The sequence below is a fragment of the Myotis myotis genome, unplaced genomic scaffold (assembly GCF_014108235.1).
Source record: "Myotis myotis isolate mMyoMyo1 unplaced genomic scaffold, mMyoMyo1.p scaffold_m19_p_1, whole genome shotgun sequence".
NCBI classification, from domain to species: Eukaryota; Metazoa; Chordata; class Mammalia; order Chiroptera; family Vespertilionidae; genus Myotis; species Myotis myotis.
Window position 1 is genome coordinate 167719332 of NW_023416313.1, and position 14923 is coordinate 167734254.

General features: G+C 36.5%; 1 protein-coding gene across 10 annotated transcripts in view; it reads right to left on the reverse strand.

Annotated features, from left to right (window-relative positions):
* TRPM7 (transient receptor potential cation channel subfamily M member 7) overlaps positions 1-14923 on the reverse strand; it is a 121568-nt gene that overhangs the window by 27258 nt on the left and 79387 nt on the right. For all 10 annotated transcript variants that reach the window (XM_036301341.1, XM_036301331.1, XM_036301308.1 and 7 more), the window contains 6 exons: positions 13204-13482; positions 7530-7704; positions 5712-5838; positions 4153-4337; positions 3064-3196; positions 1796-2508 (listed from right to left, as the gene is read on the reverse strand). In XM_036301341.1, coding sequence (XP_036157234.1) covers positions 1796-2508; positions 3064-3196; positions 4153-4337; positions 5712-5838; positions 7530-7704; positions 13204-13482 — 1612 coding nt within the window. The remainder of the gene's footprint in view (positions 1-1795; positions 2509-3063; positions 3197-4152; positions 4338-5711; positions 5839-7529; positions 7705-13203; positions 13483-14923) is intronic.

A 14923-nucleotide genomic window follows, 5' to 3' on the forward strand; every position in this document is an offset into this window, starting at 1 on the left:
ATGTTGTGGTGACTCCCAACCATAAAATTATTTTCATTGCTACTTCATAACTGTAATTTTGCTACTGTTCTGAATCATAATGTAAATATCTGATATGCAGGATGTATTTTCATTGTTACAAATTGAACATAATTAAAACATAGTGATTAATCCCAAAAACAACATGTAATTATATATGTATTTTCCGATGGTCTTAGGCGACCTCCAAAGGGGTTGCGACCCACAGGTAGAGAACCGCTGCCTTAAAACATTCTGGGTATGGCCACAAACAACCCAAGTTGTCTTCTAAGAACTACTTTGTTAAATACTTTGTGGTGAACATACAAATTACAATCTTTAATAATCTAACAGGAAAAATTTTAGAACAGTATATTCTCACAAACATTATGGACCTAACCAGCTCTATAATGCATGCCCTCCTCACCTTTCCCCTCCATATGGTAGACGGTCAACATTTAAATATGCTGAAGTCTCCATCATCATTAAAACCATAAACATATACACCACAACAGTAGTTATTTCTTTCTCTTACTTTCATTGCCAACCTTTTTGGAGTTGCCCCACCCGTCATTCTCTTTACATTCCCTCCTCCTATTCATACTTTGTTTCACTATACTCATCTGGTTTCTTCCTCCACTAATTTCTCCATTGAAACAGTTTTCACCAAGATCATTAATATGTTGATCAATGCCTCTCTCCCTCCCTGCTAAAACCAATTAAAAACAACATCAAAATATTCTTCAGTGAGGATTAAAAAACAAAAAGGGCCTGGCTAGTGTGGCTCAGTGGTTGAACATTGACCTATGAACCAGAAGGTCATGATTCGATTTCTGGTCAGGGCACATGCCCAGATCCAGGGCTCAATCCTCAGTAGTGGGTATGCAGGAGGCAGCTGATCGATGATCCTCTCTAATCATTGATGTTTCTATCTCTCCTTTTTCCTTCCTCTCTGAAATCAATAATAATATATTTTAAAAAAAAAGAATGCATCATTCCTGATGGGGGGAGGTAGAAGAGAATAAAGGGCAGATAAATGGTGATGGAAGGAGACTCTACTTGGAGTGGTGAACATACTGGTACAATATACAGATGATGTATTATAGAACTGTATACCTTATACCTATACAACTTCATTTACAAATGTCACTCCAATGAATTCCATTAAAAAAAAGAATGATCACCTTACAATATTTCTGCAAACTTGTTAATATTAGTCTAAATCTATTTCAAAATTAAAAATTTAAATAAACGGACAAATTATTCTTTTTTGAAACGCTCTCTTCTCTGGGTACATATAAACGGGTTGACTGTAAGTAGAGTTCTGGCTTTCATTACTGTCCTGATGTAATTATTAGCAGTGCACCCTTTCACTCTTAGAAATGTACAGGTTTAGATAAAAAATTATATGGTCACCCAACTTATAAGTCAATTCTCTTTTCCAGTTATTTTCAGTCTTCCTTGTACATTCCTATTATTCCCCAAGTAACTAACACTTAGGTTCTTTCAATACAGGTTGATCAAATTCAAGAGAAGATCCTCAAATTCAAAAGACAGGGTTCAAAAAGTTTCCCAAACAATTGTTATCATAGGAAACTGCACCATAGGTATAAATATTTCTCCCATTTCTGTTTCCTTGCAAAAATTTTGGAATCACACTCTATTATTAGGTCTATATATATTCCATTTGTCACATGAGTAGTTTTAATTAGCTATTTCTAATTTTTATTTCTAAGGTAATGATTATAATTACAAAGTACATAATACTGATATACAAACATCACTTTACCAAACTTACCCACAAATGCTCCAAATTCTATAATATCTCCTTCTGCAGCTTTAGAGCAAACAGTTCCTTGATCTTTGGTTACAGTTTCCAAGTGGCTTTTGCAACTTGGCTGGGACGGTGTACTAACAAAAAGTTTGGTTGGTGGTGATGACAGATGTGGTATACTGTTAGGTGACCTGCCTAACTTATTTTTACTAAATTGTTTTAAGGTTTCTACCCCATGTAGTCTCTGTCGCAGTTCTGGAGGAGAAACAGCACTTTGGAATAAGGCACCAGAAGAGGAACCAGCCTCTGGAAAGTTGAATTCTTTTCTCTGGGGTATTAGAGGTAAATCCTGACCCAATAAGTTACATTGGGGATCTTTTTCATCTTTCATAAAAATATTACAAAGAAAAGGATTATTACTTTCAAGACTACTTTGAGGAAGAGAGGAGCTAAGGGTATTTACAACACCCTGCTTTTTCCATACAGAAGGTCTTACAGGACCATCATCAATAAGGTTTTGAGCCAAATGCTTGGAAATGCTCAATTCTCGTGTAATTTCATTGTGAACTTTACTAGCTTCCGAAGCTTTCTGAGCAGTGAGTGTTTTTAATGTATCGACAGTCAGGGCTGAAAGATCTTGCAAATGCCCAATTTGAGAATCTAATGACTGTAATGATCTTTTTATATAGTTGACTCGATCTCCAACTTCTTTCATCTGAATGCACATTTGCTCCACTCTATAAGGGAAAAACAGGCATTTTACAAATGTTGAAAATTAATGTTTTAGAAATTTTTTTGTAACTTCAATAAATTATAATGGTGAAAAAATTTTCACATGCACTCAAACAAGGTAAGTTATAAATAGGTATGATTATTTATAGAAAGTACACTTTATATTTAAGAAAGCTCCCGTGCCAATCCCATCATAATTAAATACAAAACTTCATTACCATTATTATATCTACACAAATACCATATGCTTTCATAATATAGCACAGCTGGTAGAAACAAATCACTTAAAATAATAATAGTTTTAATTTTCTCCCATTAGTAAAAACAAAAACCATTAATTCTTCTCTGCCCTCATTAATAAGGATCAAAAATAACATAGGACTTACTGACATACATGAAATATTAGAAGAACTGAACTATCTCCCAAAATACAATGTGAAACTATTACTAAACTTACTTGTTTGATAAACATAAATTGAATAATGACCATATGTATAAGAGACATAACTATAAGGATCTATTCTGATATATAATCAATTATAATTAAAGAGCTTCTAAACCTTTCAAAAGTGACACGAATTCTCTCTTCACTCCCAGAATTGAATTTGTCATCTTTTTCATTAAAATACATCTCAACACACTGCTCTTCAAAATCATGAAGTTTCTTTTGATCTTCTTCTGTTAAAAAAAGTTCTACGGAGGGAAAAGAAAAAAATAAATCAATGAAGGCTATCAAGATATCAAACTTTAACTCATGAGTCATGAATTACTCAGGGTTCAAAAGCCTATAAGCATCATTTGCATTTTTTTTTTTCATTTTATAGCTGTATGTCTAAAGCACTAACAAGTATTTCTGTTTCTTTCTTTATTCACAGTGTGATCTCAGCAGAACAGTTTCAAGTACTTCTGATCTAATGATCTTTCCCCATAAAACATTCTTCCCCAACAATTTCTCAGACCTCTCCCGCACATATCCAGGTAGAGGAATTTAAGAACTGAACTGGTAGAACAGAAAGAGATTGTAAAATTTTAAACAGTGTGATATGGTAATTAGTCCCATGCAAGTGTGCAAAATTTAGTAAAAGTACTGTTTCCAAAGCAGCAAAAATGGTTTGTATAACAGAAAGTGTTAATGTACACATTACCATTTAAAACAAACTGAGATGCCATATCCAAAAAGAAGTTTAATATTAAATTCATTTTACAGATGTCTTATTTTCCTTAAAATTCTGTTTTGGAAAATTCAACAAAAGTTTTTACAGTAACATTAATCAATTAAGTCTTTTGAATAAAATTAACACTTAGTCTTTAGGCCCTGGATGGGTGGCTCAGTTGGTTAGAGCACCGTCCTGCATACCAAAAGATTGTGGGTTTGATTCCTAGTCAGGGCACATAACCTACGCTGCAGGTTTGATCCCCCGTCAAGGTGCATACAGGAGGCAACCGATGGATGCTTCTCTTTCAGATGGATGTTTCTTTCTCTCTATCTCCCTATCTCTCTCTCTAAAAATCAAGTAAATATATCCTCTAGTGAGGATTAAAGAAAAAAAAACTAATACTTAGCTTATAGAGTATACTGATGAGTGATAAAATGTAAACACTGGAATAAAAAACAAACAAACATAAACATTTTAATATATTTTACTTACTTGGTCCATCGGAAGTCTTATCTTTTTTTCTTCTTTTACATATGCAGCAAAACAGAGAAGCTATATGGCTGAGAATGATAAGTGGTGGAGGCAGAACTGGTTTCTCATGATAAGTCATAATGAAATGATATCGTTGGTACTTCCATACAATATTGGAAATTGCCTTCACTTGTAAATATACATTGCTTGGATAAAAAAGAATGAAAATAGAACAAACAGCTAATCACATTTTAAATACTAAAAACTTAATTGTAATTCTGTTCTAAACAAGGATTCGAAAGAGTACCTTACCATAAATAAGACAAAAAGTCAAATGAGGAACCGGAAAAAATACATGCAAGTAGTATAAGGCACAAGGTTTGATATTGTTGAGGATTTTAATTACAAACTCCTCCAAAAATGGGCAAAAAATTATTAAGATGTTAAAATTATATATAACTCACAAAAACATAAGTAAATATTCTATCTTAGTAGCAACAAAATAAGTGCAAATAAAAATAAGATCCTTTTATGTGCTATCAAATTAATAACCATTAAAAAAGATAATACCTAATGTTGGCAGATTTGAGGACATGGGCCTATTTTGACTTAAGTAAAAAAAAAGCCTTAAAAATACATATATTGAACAGTTCCACTTTTAAAAAACATTCTAAGAAAATACCTAAGGACTAATAAGAAATTTAACCACAAAGTCATTTTGGGAACAAAAATTATAAACAATTGAATTGAGCAATATAACATACTAGCTTGAACAATTATGGTCTATATCATGCAATACCAGATAGCTATTAAAAATAAACAAGAGGGCCCTGGCTGGTGCGGCTCGGTAGGTTAGTGCTGCCCCATGCACTTAAGAGTCGCCAGTTTGATTTCCGGTCAGAGCACATACCCAGATTGTGAGTTTGATCCCTCACTGGCTGCATATGGGAGGCAGTCAATTGATGTTTCTCACATTGATGTTTCTGTCTCTCCCTTCCTCTTTTGAATATCAATTAATATATATATATGAACATTATTATTTTATTGTTGTTAATCCTCACCCGAGGATATTTTTCCCATTTATTTTTTAGTGAGAACAGAAGGGAGGGGGAGAGACATAAAAAGAGAAACATCAATGTGAGAGAGACATACTGATTGGTTGTTGAGCCAAACTGGGTAGGGCTATATGAACATTATTTTTGAAAAGAAAAAATAGTTCCTATGTATTCATAAAAAAATGATAAAAAGATGTACACCAAAATATTGAGAATGGAATTACTGATGAATTTTTTATTTGCTTTTCTGTTTGTATACTGAATGGGTATTTGACAACTTATTAAAAATCCCAAATAAAGGTTTACATTTATAAAAGAACTGCATGTTGAAAGATATTTAATAAAGTCTCGAATTCAGAACTCACTTAATTTGAAAATGAATGCGTTCTTATTTGTAAATTTCAAAGATAATTTTAGTTTAGGCCTCAATAAAATTTTTAGAATTAAAATTTTATTTCCTTCAAACTGAGTAGAAATGTATGCTAAATGATCTCATTACAATAAGCAACTGAATAAAATTCTTACTTGAAAAATGCAATAAGAAGATTGACCATAATGATATACTGTACAAAGAGGTAGACGGCTTGAAGAAATGGAGTCAACCACGTCCCAGGACCACAGATTTCACGGATAGTAGAATCATTTGCACACACTTTAGAAAGAAAATATGTATATACTTAGTACTTCACCAGTAACTGTTTCTAATGAATATTCATGTTTGTTTGGGTAAAGGAAGTTTTGATTATATACAATTCTGTTTTACAGATTGTAGCAAAAGTTCTGGGCAGGCAGCCACAGGAACACCAACTTACAAGTATTCCAACACAGAAGAATTTTGTGAGGGATATGGATATGTATTCTACCACTCTATACCAAACAAGGAAATATATTTTTGCATTATGTCTAACCTTCAAGGTAGGGGTTAGCCTGAGGAGCATTAAGGAGAATAAAATTCCCAGATTCAGCCACACTATAACATTTCCATAAGAAAAGTAATGGAACCATAAAAGAGTATGGTGAACTCACAGTCCATTTACAAACATAAATATTACTGAGTTTATCTTATTATGTCACAAGAGAGGGTTTAAGGAGTGGTTCAAATGCCTCTCAAATATATAATGATTAGGTTTGAATTCTTTGCTTTCATTATCCCCACCGGAAATGTTTCTGAAGTCAGAATATAGCTGAATACAAAAATGTGAAGAGCTTTAAAACCAGGCACAAAGTTATTTGAGTAACGCAGGCAAAGATAAGAAGTAAGTAATCATTAATTAGTGATAAATTTTATATCACTCTTAAGAAAGTTTACAAATCTATTTCCATTTTACTCAGATTAATTTGATGGAGCAAACCCAAGAAAAAGAATGCAGGAGACTAAAAAACTATATCCAATGCTTTATAACAACTAAACTAGAGCCACATCAGAAAGAGTATAATCAATGAAAACCTGGAAAGGAAACTGAACAAGAAGTGATTAAACACAAAATTTGACCAAACTGGCAAAATCTCATTGTTTCAACATCTGATAACAACTGATGACCACGAACTGGCCATCCCCTGACCCAGTCACCTATAAATAGGTGGGGAGGGAGCAACACAGGTATGGGGTGAGAGAGCAAGAGAGATCAAGAGGGAGCTAACAAAACAAAGATTCTACAACCCAGATGAGGCGGTCAGTAGAAGAACATCTCTGAAAGTTGGCTGCATCACCTATGTTAACAAGTTATTTAGCCCAATTAACTAAAACAATCCAAAAATAAAAATTTATCACCTAAATCCACCATGATTGGTCTAAACTAATCAATACAACCCCATTACCATTGCCCTGTTTCATAGCAATTGAAATTGAAGAGCATTTGAGCCAGTGAGATAAAAGTACAAGTATAATAGGGGCTTCTGGAAAAGGGATTTTCCCCCTAAAGAGTACAATGGAAAACAGTATCTCCTCCTGCTGCTTGTTACATAGCCTCATAATCCTAAGGGAAAGCTGTATCAATCAGACACTATGATTACAAAGCCATGGGAGGCAAGAGAACAGATGTCCTTAGCTATGAATTAACAACCCCTTAAGACCATTCTACCTCTGAACTTTGTTATGTGAACTAGTAAATGTCCCTATTATATAAGCCAGTTTAGGCCACACTTTCACAATTTATAACTAAACAAAAACCTCTACAATACTTTTTTTCAATTCATTTTTCTTTTGTTTCTACTGGGATTTAACTAATGTATTATGCGAAGAGTTAGGCTGGTAAGAGTTCGAAAATATGTAATATTACTATAATGCAGTTTCCTACTTTAAACATAAAATAAAAAGTCGAATTTGTAAACATAAATCCTTACCATCAATTTCATATGCGTAAACTTCACCAAAAATCATCCAGTATGGATGAAAAACTATATCTTTAGCAAGAGTCCAAGATGGTGCTTCATGAGGATAAAGTATTGCTTTTCTGGGAACACCAAAACTAAGTAATACAAGAGCCATAATCACTACAATGTAGAACATATTGGCCACCTGTTGAAAAATGAAAACTGTTAAAACACATGGAGTTTAAACACAATGACAATATTCATCTTAAAAGTTTCTAGTGTTCTAATAGATAACTAAAATATCTGAGTTTCTTTTTATTCCCAATATTAGCATTGGAAAAAAATCTCATTACTATATAAACCTTTAACCAAGGAGATTATGTAAAAAGTAGAGGCCCGGTGCATGACATTCATGCACAGTGAGAGAGAGAGAGAGAGTGTGTGTGTGTGTGTGTGTGTCTCAGCCTGGCCTGCACCCTCTCCAATCCGGGAACCCTTTGGGGATCTGGCCTAAACCGACAGTCAGACATCCCTCTTACAATCCGGGACTGCTGGCTCCTAACGGCTCACCTGCCTGCCGGCCTGATCGCTCCTAACTGCCTCTGTCTTGGCCCCGGCACCTGGGACCAGGCTTCCCTCCCTCTGGCTGGCCACAGGCACCTGGGACCCAGGTCGGCTTTGCCCGCGCCAGCTGCTGGCGCCCGGGACCGGAGGCAGCTTCACCCAGGCCAGCTGCAGCCACAGGCACCGGGCACTACACGCAGGCTCGCCTGGGCCATCCGCAGGTGCCCAGGACTGTGGGCAGCTTCACCAGGGCCAGCTGCAGCCACCCAGAATCCCTGGCGGCTTCGCCTGTGCCCAGCTTTGTCAGGAAGGACGTCCGGAAGACATCCAGACTAATTAGCATATTACCCTTTTACTAGTATAGGTTGATCTGTGAAGCTAGGCAAGTCATGGACATATTTTATGGAATCTATCTAGAGTAAAGGTCTAGACCAGTGGTTTCTGGGTTGACACTCAACCACTGAGCAACACTGGCCAGGCATAAACCAGTAATTCTTAAGTGGGGAGAATAGGACATTATCCTGGAGAAAAATGTAGTATGAAAAAGCAAATATAATAATAAAACTTTATATTTAGAAAATTTAAAAATCTTGTTTTCATTATGTAAAGTAAAGCTGATAATCCTGTGAGCTAGTCTAGTTATTTGGAAGGTAAATTTAATTTAGAAACAAGATTAAGAAAAAGGGTTTCAGAAACTCTAGAAATAGATTTTTATATTTAACTAGAGGCCCGGGGAATGAAATTTGTTTATGAGTAGGGTCCCTAGGCCTGACCAGCGATCAGGGCCAATCTGCAGGGCGACCGGTGGGGCGATTGGGGCCCCCCACTGACACCCGCCTTAGCTGGCCTGGGGCCTGTGGGCAGCTCCTACGTTGAGCGTCTGCCCCCTGGTGGTCAGTGCACATCATAACGACTGGTTGTTCTGCCATTTGGTCGATTTGCATATTAAGCTTTTATTATATAGGATAAAAGGAGGCAGATATTTAAAAAGAATTGAGAAACAGCATAAATATAGGCCCATTTTGATAAAACTATTATATACATTTGTGTGAAGTTTGACACAAATAAACACATGTATTCATGAAGGGTGGAAAGGTATACACATATCAAACTGTTAATAGTGGAATAAAAATTGCATTTTTTACCACTGAAAATATTTATGGTAGTAGGCCCAATACATTTTAGATTGTTCAGTTCAGTGTATAAAGAACTGCACATTAGCCCTGGGTAGGTGTTTCAGTTGTTTGGAACATTGTCCTATAACACAAAAATGGGTGCAGGTTTGAACCCGGGTCGGGGCAATGTGTACAGGAGGCACTCAATCAATGTTTATTTTTTTCTCTCGCTCCCCCCCTCTCTTCTTCCCTCCCCCATCTCTAAAAATCAATAAAAACATACTCTGGTAAGGATAACAAAAACAAACAAACAAAAGAATTGCACATTAAACCTAACATCTACATTTAAAAAAAACAAAAACTGCCAGATGTTTATGTTTATGGGAAAGAGCAAAAAATTGGGCATACTACATCAGGAAATGATTAGATGATCTGGATGTAACTTTTTTAAAAAAAAATTTTTATTGATTTCAGAGAGGAAGGGAGAGGGAAAGATAGAAACATCAATGATGAGAGAGAATCATTGATCGGCTGCCTCCTGCACGTCCCCTACTGGGGATCAAGCCCGCAACCCAGGCATGTGCCCTTGACTGGAATCAAACCCAGGACCCTTCAGTCTGCAGGCCAACACTCAATCCATTGAGCCAAACCGGGTAGGGCTGGATGTAACTTTTAATACTAGCCTGGATCCATAAAGACAGGAGGAAAGAGGTAACTAAAGACATAAACTATAATAGTATTTGTCCAGCTGGCATTATCTTGCAAAGTACATTAATAATGGGACAAGACGCCCTGACCGGTTTGGCTCAGTGGATAGAGCGTCAGCCTGTGGACAGAAGGGTCCTGGGTTCAATTCCAGTCAAGGGCATGTACCTTGGTTGCGAGCACATCCCCAGTGGGGGGTGTGCAGGAGGCAGCTGATCAATGTTTCTCTCTCATCGATGTTTTGAACTCTCCCTTCAAAAAAAAAATAATGGGACAAGATCATGTGGTAGGTTGGAGCTGAGAATGAGAAACAATTGTGAGACATTTTTTGGACTGCCTCACTTGTTGAAAATCATCATAATGAACAATCTGACTAGTTGCTTTCAACACCCATACATTGAAAAGTTACTCCAAAATGATAAGGAAAGGCAAAGAAACGCCAACTTTTTCCTTTCATGGAAAAGAAGTCAAGTGGGGGCAAAGGATAGCACTCTTTGATGTTTCCCCCTATATTTTCCTCCCCGAAAGTCCCAGTTTTTAGTGTTCTATATAATTCAGGCTATACCCTGCCTATTCAATTTGACTGCTAACTACTCCTTATCTTATATAATAAAAGCATAGTATGCAACTTGTCCCCTCGACCAGGAGTTCTACCAGGGGGCGGGGCCCGTCAGGGGAAAGGAGGGAGGCCCTGGCAGCACTAGGGACCCTACCAATGCGTGAATTTCATACACTGCGCCTCTAGTCATAAAAGAAGCTCCAGTCATGATATTCTTTTTTACTCATATCTTCTCTTAAGCTTTCAAAGAATAGCTCACATCCCATTAGTTTATTAAATGCCTCCACAGATTAATCTCTATCCATGAATCCCTATATTCCCTAGCCATCAATTTTATCAATAGGCCTCACTGATAGCTTACTAACATTTCATGATTTTCTAAAATACTTTAAGTGAGACAGGCTCCTCAAGCTAGATTACACAATTATTAAAAACAACTACAGGACTGGTAAAGTCAAAAAAGAGAGACATGGTTTCACAAAGTTAAGAGGCAATATCCTAATACTTACTGCATTTCTTAGGTATCAGTGAGAATATAAGAAACATTAAAAACTACTTGGTAATAATTAGTTTAAATTTATAATTTCATATAAGAAAAAATTTTAAGGATCAACCTATTAAAATGAATGTTAAGCATTTTTATGCTTTGTCTTTTTTCTATTTTAAATGGCTTTATCCATCCAACCAACAACTACATCTTATGGAGAACCTACTATGTGACAGGCACTGTGATAAGTTCCAGAGATATAAAGGTGACCAAAATGAGACAGAGTTCCTATTTCAAAGTTTATAACCTAAAGCAGCGGTTCTCAACTGGTGGGTCGCGGCCATCAAAAAGCACATTTAGCATATCAGATATTTACATTACGATTCATAACAGTAGCAAAATTACAGTTATGAAGTAGCAACGAAAATAATTTTATTGTTGGGGGTCACCACAACATGAGGAACTGTATTAAAGGGTTGCCGCATTATGAAGGTTGAGAACCACTGGCCTAGAGGAAAGTATAAATAACCCAGTAAGATTAGGATTTAAAATACAGTTAGACATTAATGTTCTGAAGGAAAGAAACAAGGGTCCCATAAAACTATACAGCAAATAAACTTGATCCAGCTGGAAGAAATCAAAAAAGCTCCCCTGGAAAAAAAAATCATTTTGCAGCTGAGAACTGAAGTATAAACCTAAGTTAATTAGTCAAAAAGGCTAAGGGCATGAGTATAGATGAGGGTGATCACTCCAGGTAGAAAGAACATGAGCTATGGTACTCTGATAGGGGCTATATTAAAGAACATATAGGAAGACTTGTTTGAATAGAGCACAGATAGAAAGAAAAGCAAACTGGGTAGGACTTAAGAGTTTTCCTAAGAATATTGATCTCTAAGAGCAATGCAAGCCCTGACCAGTTTGGCTCAGTGGATAAAGCGTCAGCCTGCGGACTGAAGGGTCCCAGGTTTGATTCCGGTCAAGGGCATGTACCTTGGTTGCGGGCACATCCCCAGTAGGGAGTGAGCAGGAGGCAGCTGATCGATGTTTCTCTCTCATCGATATTTCTAACTCTCTATCCCTCTCCCTTCCTCTCTGTAAAAAATCAATAAAATATACTTTAAAAAAAAAAGAGCAATGCAAAACCATTAGATTTTCTTAAAAAGGGAAGTGACACATTCAGATTTATATTTTGAAACAATTACTCCAGCTATAATGCAGATTGAAGATAAACCAGAGTGGTTGTGAATAAACAGATTGCTAGACTGCTGAAGGTACAAGAAGATGATAGATTGGCTTAGGGCAGGGATGGATAGCATCTGGCCCATGGACCACATAAGGCCTGAAAAATTATTTGGTCTGGTCCTGCCAAGAAATTAGGAGTGAGTTAATTAAACATCTGACCATATGTTTAAGCAGGCGAATTTTTAAGTTGATAATTTTGTATGGCCCATGAACGATGTCATAAATATCCAGAAAAAAGGTTCCCCACCCCTGGTTTAGGGTAACAACAATAAGGATAAAAAGAAATTCAGATAGGAAATAACAAATTCTTGTCTTTCATTCCAATTTCAAATATTCCATAGCAGCCGAAACCGGTTTGGCTCAGTGGATAGAGCGTCTGCCTGCGGACTGAAAGGTCCCAGGTTCGATTCCGGTCAAGGGCATGTACCTGGGTTGTGGGCACATCCCCAGTAGGAGGTGTGCAGGAGGCAGCTAATCGATGTTTCTCTCTCATCGATGTTTCTAACTCTCTATCTCTCTCCCTTCCTCTCTGTAAAAAATCAATAAAATATATTAAAAAAAAAAATATTCCATAGCAAATAGCATTTAAAAACTAAAGCATTTAGTTTTTCAAAATAAATGTGTTCCCACCCCCTCAACAATATACATAAAAATATTCTCTTCAGCCCTAACTGGTTTGGTTCAGTGGATAGAACGCCGGCCTGCGGACTGAAAGGTCCCAGGTTCGATTCCGGTCTAAGGGCATGTACCTTGGTTGTGGGCAGGAGGCAGCTGATCTATGTTTCTCTCTCATTGATGTTTCTAACTCTCTATCCCTCTTCCTTCCTCTCCGTAAAAAAATCAATAAAATATATTTAAAACAAATATATTCTCTTCAAAAGTTAATACCCTTAGGAATGGTTGATTTGGAGTACAAAGCAAATACACATGAAATAACATTCTCTGGTTCAAGTAAAGCTATGTTAACGTTTTTATGATTTTAAGAAACAATATTGATAAACTGATACGATTATCAGATACCTCTCAACTTACCATTTTTCCAATCATCATTACATAAGGTCCTGCCTGTTGATTTACAGCTAGAAAATCTAGCAAACGCACATACCAAAATATTATGTTAAGACAGTAAATTAATCTTCCAGCCACAAAAACATGATTTTTATATCCTTCCTCAAAGTTCCATTTTGCTCCATATCTTAGTCCAAATCCAATGAAGAAAGAGATTATGGCAATTGTATCACTGATATTGAAGTAATCACTAAACCACACTTTAATCTTCTGGCTTATTTTTCCAGCTTCAGACATAAAGATCTAAAGGTTAAAAAAAAAGTTTAATCAGTTTCTTCCTATTAAAAAATATAACAACATTCATTTATAACATTACAGTAGATTTTTACATATCTTTTGGTATTTCAAAGTATTTTTTATTTTCTTGGCTTTTGATGATGCGTATGATCACCAAAACAATTCAGTAAGATATCAGAGACAGATACTTCTTATCCTAATTTTGTATATAGAAAAACCCCCCACATAAAACCACCACCACAAATGACATGCTCGATTAAATAAGACGCTGAAAATCTTGGACTGGACCATAGTTTTCTAAATTGGAATGTGAGGTGCTTTTGAAAAGTTGTTTTGTATTTCAATGAAATAACACTAGGATAGCCTGGTAAGATGTCTCAAAGGTGCTTTATTTACAGAAAGTAAACAACTCTCTGGTTTAAGTAGCTGTACTTATTTCTTTCCTGAATATAAAAATTTAAAAAAAATTTGTGTGAAATGGTAACACATTTACATCTTCAAAATCATAATGTATCATAAAGTAAATACTGAAAAGTCTCCCTTGACTTTTCTGCCTTAGCCAGTTAAGTCCTTTCTCCATTAGAGACAACTACTTTTATTATAGGCATAGCTCATTTCATTGTACTTTGCTTTACTGGCTTTAAAGGTGTTGCCTGTTTCACAAATTGAGGGCAAGACCCTTCACCAGTAAAAAGATTATGACTCGTTTTAGTGACAGACCTGCTTTATTAGAGTGGGCTGGAATCATATCTCTAAGGTGTGCCTGTACTATATAATGAATCCTTGTAGAAATGTCTTATTTATGTACTGGTACTAGAGGCCCGGTGCACGAATTCATGCAACAGTGGGGTCCCTTGGCCTGGCCTGTGGGATCGGGCAGAAACCGGCTCTCTGACATCCCCCAAGGGGTCCTGAATTGTGAGAGGGTACAGAGCAGGCCGAGGAACCCCACCAGAGCATGACTGGAGCCCGGGAGGGATGCAGGAGGTTGGCCAGGTGGGGAGGGACTGCAGGAGGGCTCCAGGGTGTGTCAGGCCCGTCTCACTCAGTCCCGATCGGCTGGACCCCAGCAGCAAGCTAACCTACCAGTTGGAGCATCTGCCCCCTGGTGGTCAGTGCACATCATAGTGATTGGTTGACTGTCTGCCCCCTCGTGGTCAGTGCACATCATAGCGAGTGGTTGAGTGGTCTAAGCATATCATTAGCATATTATGCTTTGATTGGTTGAACAGCCAACCGAACACTTAGTATATTAGGCTTTTATTACATAGGATATTTAGAAGAATTCTTTGAAACTTGCTTTTATTATTTAACAACCTAATTTCTTCAAACAAGTTGGTAAAACAACAGATTTATAAACATATGTATCATAATACCTAGAGAAATTTAAAATGCATAGTTAGCTATTTAATAAGATAAATTCCTATGATACCCAAGTGGTAGAGCA